Below are 7,458 nucleotides of genomic sequence, written 5' to 3' on the forward strand. Positions count from 1 at the left end.
AGAATAGTTGAGACTCGCCCAAGTTCTGTTCGAGCAGCTCGCCTAGGCGGAGGGCTCTTGGTTTGGGCGACACGCTGTCTTGCTCAGGAGAGAGTGACTCGCCCAAGCGAGTTCTCAAAGAAGAACCTGATGTGCTTTGCTCACGTCCTTGTCCAGGCGAAGGATTTGATTTTTGGGCGAAGGGCGATCTCGCCCAGGCGAGCTGGTCTCGCCCAAGCGAGATGCTCATAGAGTGCCACTGTTACAGGCCTCGCCTAGGCGAGAATGCCTAGCCTAAGCGAGATAGTTGCTGTAGCTTAGGCGAGGACTTCTAGTCTGGGCGAGAATAGTGCAGATTCATATGTTATATTTCTAATTCCCTTGAGTGTGGCTATTTATCTCGAACGTGCATGATTATTGTGTGTTTGCATGAGTTGTGTACACTGAAAGTTGTATATTGGCATGAGTAATATATGGAAATTCTGTTTGGTTGGTTGAGAACATGCATGAGAATTAAATGTTGAGATGATAAGTGGTGGTTGTGGTATGAGAGACATGAAAATGGTATGTGATAGGCGTAATTCCATGAGTCTCGTGGGGAGACTTCATGGTGGCGTGTAGTGTATATATTAAGATATGGATTCAAGTAAGGATCACATCCTGAAACTCTAAAGGGTCAGTGAGTATCAAGTAGAGCAAACTGACCCAAGTGGTGAGAGTGGCGGTCTTTGGTAGGATAATGGCCTTAGATGCTTGAAGGTTAACCTTGTGCGTGGTAGGGTGAAACCCATTGGCAATGGCTCTGTAGATCAGTAGAGGCCACCACGAGTGCAAGCGTCCAGTGAATCCGATCTTAGTATATGTATCCAGATAATTGAGTCATAGTGTCCTGTGTGTTTGCTGTAACTTGATTTCTCTGTGCCTACTGTGCTGCATGATTGAACTGTTTAATTACTTGTCTGCTATACCCTGATAAAAAAAATTATATTGCATTAGCTTACCCTTGCGTTTCTGTTTATGTTCCTATTATGTTTTCTCTTTTGCGATGATCACCCTTGGTGGGAGCAGATGGAGGAAATTCTGGGAGTATGCCTGGTGGTAGCAGTGGCGCAGCTTAGGGGATCTGTTTGTGTGCCTCTCAGGAGCATTCTATGGCCCTAGTGCCTTTGTAACCCCTAGCTCTAGGAGCTTTTCTTTTGCATAACTATGAATCTGGTTGTTTCTGTTTTGGCTATGGCATGGTTGTATGCCTAGAACCCTTTTCAAGTACTCGTTTGGATGACTGTAAAAGTGAATTCTCTGTCTATGGTTTTCATCAGTTTGCCTTGCTCTCTATTATTATGATCATGTGATATTTTATTAAGTAGTCGATTCTATTTAAATGGGATGTCATATTTTTATGGTATCAAAGCCTTCGTTCCTGTCTGTGGGCTATGTGTTTGCTTAGCTTCCGTTGTAGCCTTCTTGTCATGCTTAGATAAGTTTCTAGTGTAACCAAGTTCTGATGGTTCTTTCTGTGTGTCCAGCCTCCACCTCCTTAGGGCGATGGGCAAGATCTGGCTAGGGCGATCGAGGCAATGGCTGCTGCTTTGACCCAGCAAAGCAATGCCATGTTGCAGCAGCACGAGGTGGCGATGCAGCGCCAGGAAGCCTCTCTTGAGCAACAGAACTTTGTGATGCAGCAGATGGAGGCTGCTAGGCATGCTGCTGAGGACGCTCAGAGGCAGCACATGGATGCTCTCCACCAGTTAGGGGAGAATGCTGTTGGTGCTCAGATGTATGGTCCTCATCCCCAACCTCCACCCCCTGAATGGAGTTTGGAAGACTTCTTGAAGCACCAACCCGCCAAGTTTGATGGCAAGACGAGTCCCGATCAGGCGGACCAATGGATGAAGGATATGGAGCGCATCTTTGATGCCAAGAGGTGCCCCGATGAGAGCAGGCTTGCTTTCACTGAGCATTGGTGGGCCAGCATGAGGCTAGTGATGGAAGAGAAGCATGAGGATATCACATGGGAGACCTTCAAGAGGAGGTTCCTATCTGAGTATTTCCCTGATAGTGTGAGGTACGCTAAGGAGGTAGAGTTCCTCCAACTGACACAGGGGAACAAGTCAGTAGCTAAGTACGCCGAGAGGTTCAAGCATCTGGGGCGTTTCTACACCATGCCGCTCGATGAGGAGTGGCGTTGCAGAAAGTTTGAGAATGGTCTTAGAGGAGACATTCGCTTGATGGTGGACCCGTTGTCCATCAAGGACTTTGCGGCCTTGGTAGAAAAGGCCAGGGTCATGGAGCGGATGAAGGTAGAGGTGGAAGCCTAGCAGCAGCCACAACAGAGAGTTAGTGGACCATCTGGGTCCAGGCTGAGAGTTGATGAGAAGAAGAAGCCGTATGCTAGGCCTCATCCACATCCACATGGGTCTAGAGGCTTTTCTTCCCCTCCCAGCAAGATCCAGTGCCACCACTGCGGAGGACCACACTGAAGAGTTTTTGCCCGCAGCTATCGAGTTTCCGCAGGTGCAACCATTGTGGCAGGGAGGGCCACTTTAGTAGGGACTGTCCCACTTTGAGGAGGGCAGTGGCACGACCTTCATCACAGACTCCGAGCCAGACTTCTGGTCAGACTCAGCAGAGGAGGGGAGGCAGCAAGCCTCAAGCTACAGGCATGATTTTTGCAATGACCGGGTCAGAGGCAGCAAGTGCAGGTAACCTCGTCGTTGGTTGTTGTGTGATTTCTGGCAAAGCTTGTTGTGTTCTTTTTGATTCTGGAGCGACACACTCGTTTGTGTCAGAGTCTTGTGTGCGGGAGTTGGGTCTTCCGGTGTGTGAGCTACCGTTTGACCTAGTGGTATCTACCTCGACATCTGGGTTGGTTAGGACTTCTTCTGTGTGTGCTAGATGTCCAGTTGAGGTAGAGGGACGCGTATACAAAGTCAATCTCATATGCCTCCCTCTGCAAGGGCTAGATGTGATCTTGGGAATGGATTGGCTCTCTGCCAATCATGTTCTCATAGACTGTCGGGAGAAGAAGTTGTTGTTCTCCAACTCAGAGGAGCCTGAGTTGTTGTCTTCTCATGGGGTTATGAAGGAAATTCAGAGCGGCGCACAGTGTTATATGATCTTTGACAAGATAGAGGTTGAGAAGGAGGAGAGGATCACCGTGATACCAGTGGTCAGGGACTTTGAGGATGTGTTCCCCGAAGAGGTACCAACTTTACCCCCGAGGAGAGAAGTTGAGTTCTCCATAGATTTGGTACCGGGAGCTGGCCCTGTGTCGATAGCTCCTTACCGCATGGCCCCAGCGAAGTTGGTGGAGTTAAAGAAGCAGATAGAAGGATTGTTTGAGAAACAGTTTAGACGGTCGAGTGCTTCGCCGTGGGTAGCGCCCGTCTTGTTGGTAAAGAAGAAGGATGGCGACTCGAGGTTGTGTGTGGATTATAGGCAGCTAAACAAGCTGACTATCAAAAACAAGTACCCCTTGCCAAGAATAGATGATTTGATGGATCAGCTACATGGGGCGTTAGTGTTCTCCAAGATTGATCTCCGATCAGGTTATCATCAGATTCTGGTGAAGGCAGAAAACGTAGAGAAGACTGCTTTCAGATCCAGATATGGGCACTTCAAGTATGTTGTCATGCTATTCGATGTGACTAATGCCCCGACTTTGTTCATGGACTACATGAACCGGATCTTCCGCCCGTTTCTAGATAAGTTTGCCGTGGTCTTCATAGACGATATACTGATATACTCCAGGACGCATGAGGAGCATGCCGAGCACCTGAGGATAGTGCTTGGTATCTTGAGGGATAAGCAACTATTTTCCAAGTTGTCGAAGTGTGATTTCTAGATGAGAGAGGTGCAGTTCTTAGAGCACGTAATATTAGCTTAGGGCATAGTTGTGGATCCAGCTAAGGTGGAGGCCGTGATACAGTGGGAATATCCCAAGTCTGTGACCGAGATTCGGAGCTTCGTGGGTTTAGTTGGCTACTACAGGAGGTTTATAGAGGGGTTCTCCAAGATAGTGGCACCCCTAACACAGCTAACCAGGAAAGACCAACCGTTTGCATGGACTGATAGGTGTGAGGAGAGCTTCAAAGAGCTTAAGCAGAGGCTGACGAGTGCTTCAGTGTTGGTAATCCCGGATGTGAGTAAACCCTTTGAGGTCTACTGTGATGCCTCTCATCAGGGCCTTGGGTGTGTCTTGATGCAAGAGAGGAAGGTGGTGGCTTATGCTTCAAGGCAGTTGAAGGTTCATGAGAAGAACTACCCCACTCATGACCTAGAATTAGCAGCAATGGTTTTTGCTTTGAAAATCTGGAGGCACTACTTGTATGGTGCACAGTTCCGTGTGTTTAGTGACCACAAGAGTTTGAAGTGTCTCTTTGATAAAAAAAGAGTTGAATATGAGGCAGAGGCGGTGGATAGAATTTTTGAAGGACTACGACTTTGAGCTTCTCTATCACCCAGGGAAGGTGAATGTGGTGGTAGACGCACTGAGTAGGAAGACCGTGCATGTGGCACACCTGATGATAAAAGAGATAGAGTTGCTTGAGAGCTTCAGAGACATGAAGCTACAGTTTGAGCTGGAGCCGGAATTCATTAGGTGTAGCACCTTGGTTATATCTAGTGACTTCCTGAGCTTGATTAAGGAGAAGCAAGCACAAGATGCTAGTTTGCAGAGGGTAAAAGAGCTACTTGGGTCGGATCAGGCCAAGGAGTTTGCCTTGGGTAGTGATGGTGTGCTGAGGTTCAGAGGCAGGGTCTGTGTACCAGATGATGTTGATTTGAGAAGATTGGTCCTTGAGGAAGGACATAAGAGTCGTTTTAGTCTGCACCCTGGCATGACTAAAATGTACCAAGACCTCAAGGAAAACTTTTGGTGGCAAGGCATGAAAAAGGAAGTTACATAGTTCGTATCAGCCTGTTTGACTTGTCAAAAGGCTAAGGTGGAGCATCAGAAACCTGGTGGAATGCTTCAGCCCTTGGATATTCCGGTGTGGAAGTGGGATAACATAGCTATGGATTTTGTTACCCACTTGCCTCGCACTGTGAGAGGGCATGATGCTATATGGGTGGTGGTGGATCGACTAACGAAGAGTGCTCACTTTTTGGCAGTGAATCTCAGAATGTCTATGGCCAAGTTGGCCCAGCTCTACATCCGAGAGATAGTGAGACTTCATGGAGTGCCCAGTAGCATAGTGTCTGACAGAGACCCCCGGTTCACTTCGAGGTTCTGGCAGACGCTACAGGAGGCTATGGGTAGCAGGCTGAGGATGAGTTCTGCTTGTCATCCTCAGACAGATGGCCAGTCAGAGAGGGTGATTCAGTCCTTGGAGGACTTGTATCTTGGACCACCTTGGCAGTTGGTATGAGGTGTTACTGCTGGTGGAGTTCACCTACAACAATAGTTACCAGGCGAGTATAGGGATGGCGCCATATGAGGTTTTGTATGGGAGGAGGTGTAGGACTCCCTTATGTTGGTACTAGGATGGTGAGTCGGTTTTGGTAGGACCTAAGTTGTTGCAACAAACCACAGAGAAGGTGCAGTTGGTGAGGGATAGGTTGCAGGCATCTCAGAGTCGGCAGAAAGCATATGCAGACCGGAGGAAGAGGCCCTTAGAGTTTAAGGCTGGGGAGCATGTGTTCTTGAGGGTGACCCGAACCACTGGCGTGGGGAGGGCTATCCGCTCAAGGAAGTTGTCTCCTAAGTTCTTGGGTCCGTATCAGATCTTGAGGAGGATAGGACCCGTGGCTTATGAGATTGCATTGCCACTCCAGTTGGTTAATCTACACCCAGTCTTCCATGTCTCACAGCTACAGAAGTATGTTTTTGACCCGTCACATGTGTTGGAGGCGGAGGATATGCAAGTCAGGGAGGATCTCCGTGTAGTGGTACAGCCTGTGGCTATAGAGGACCGCCAAGTGAAGGAGCGCAAGGGAAGAGCCACTAGTCTTGTGAAGGTTATCTGGGACCGGAGGACAGGGGACTCTACCTGGGAGCTAGAGGAGGAGATGAGGAGTTCATATCCATATCTATTCTGGTAAGTTTAATTTGTCGAGGAAGAAAAATTTTTGTTGTTGGGGAGATATTGTAAGCCCCTTTTTCTGTCCCAAAAAGGGTTGGGCCTAGCCTTTCGTAGGCCCAAGGTCAGCCCTTCTGAAGGACCCCAATACCCTGTCAGCCCCCTCACAATCTCACTTTACCTTTATTTCAGAAAAATAGCTTTCCTCCCATCTCTCTCTTGTCTTCTGCTAGGGCACGAAGTCTGTCCGTCTCAGAGCAAGCAAAACCCCCTTTCTTTTTCCAGGTAAGCTGAGCTTTAGAGCTTCTGGTCCGTTCTTTTCCTTTTCCTCACTATTTGACCACGTTGGTCAAGTTAGGGTTAAGTCTCCTAACCTTGTCTTGTGCGAATCTTCTTTTTCCAGCTCACTACTCTGGCCTTGGAGCTGAAGTATTCCTTAGTTTCGAGATTGTTTGCGTTTTCGTTAGCATCTAAGCAAGGTAAGGGAAGCTATGTTTTGAGTCTTTAAGAACTATTTCCGCATCCCTTTGGTCTGTACCATGAAATTATACTTGATTGATGTTTTGGATGGTATGAACTGGCTTGTTTGCATTCTGATATGTTGCTTTTGAGTTGTATCTCTGCTGCATGTGCGTAGCAGTAGGCGAGTACTGTTATTCTCGTCCAAGCGAGCTCGTCTCGCCTGGGCGAGAATAGTTGAGACTCGCCCAGGTTCTGTTCGAGCAGCTCGCCTAGGCGGAGGGCTCTTGGTTTGGGCGACACGCTGTCTTGCTCAGGAGAGAGTGACTCACCCAAGCGAGTTCTCAAAGAAGAACCTGATGTGCTTTGCTCGCGTCCTTGTCCAGGCGAAGGATTTGATTTTTGGGCGAAGGGCGATCTCGCCCAGGCGAGCTGGTCTCGCCCAAGCGAGATGCTCATAGAGTGCCACTGTTACAGGCCTCGCCTAGGCGAGAATGCATAGCCTAAGCGAGATAGTTGCTGTAGCTTAGGCGAGGACTTCTAGTCTGGGCGAGAATAGTGCAGATTCATATGTTATATTTCTAATTCCCTTGAGTGTGGCTATTTATCTCGAACGTGCATGATTATTGTGTGTTTGCATGAGTTGTGTACACTGAAAGTTGTATATTGGCATGAGTAATATATGGAAATTCTGTTTGGTTGGTTGAGAACATGCATGAGAATTAAATGTTGAGATGATAAGTGGTGGTTGTGGTATGAGAGACATGAAAATGGTATGTGATAGGCGTAATTCCATGAGTCTCGTGGGGAGACTTCATGGTGGCGTGTAGTGTATATATTAAGATATGGATTCAAGTAAGGATCACATCCTGAAACTCTAAAGGGTCAGTGAGTATCAAGTAGAGCAAACTGACCCAAGTGGTGAGAGTGGTGGGAGGCCTTAGTCTTTGGCAGGATAATGGCCTTAGATGCTTGAAGGTTAACCTTGTGCGTGGTAGGG

General features: G+C 48.0%; 1 protein-coding gene across 1 annotated transcript; it reads left to right on the forward strand.

Moving 5' to 3' along the window:
- The first annotated feature begins 1,556 nt into the window (after positions 1–1,556).
- Positions 1,557–6,919, forward strand: LOC114163579. The gene is made up of 12 exons (XM_028047884.1): positions 1,557–2,279; positions 2,402–2,980; positions 3,065–3,373; positions 3,485–3,600; positions 3,730–3,770; positions 3,885–4,120; positions 4,389–4,772; positions 4,917–5,116; positions 5,186–5,342; positions 5,464–5,628; positions 5,791–6,017; positions 6,637–6,919. The coding sequence occupies exons 1-12, from the start codon at positions 1,557–1,559 to the stop codon at positions 6,917–6,919; spliced, it is 3,420 nt and encodes a 1,139-aa protein (XP_027903685.1).
- The last annotated feature ends 539 nt before the right edge of the window (positions 6,920–7,458 follow it).

The sequence above is a fragment of the Vigna unguiculata genome, chromosome 9 (genome assembly GCF_004118075.2).
Source record: "Vigna unguiculata cultivar IT97K-499-35 chromosome 9, ASM411807v1, whole genome shotgun sequence".
NCBI classification, from domain to species: domain Eukaryota; kingdom Viridiplantae; phylum Streptophyta; class Magnoliopsida; order Fabales; family Fabaceae; genus Vigna; species Vigna unguiculata.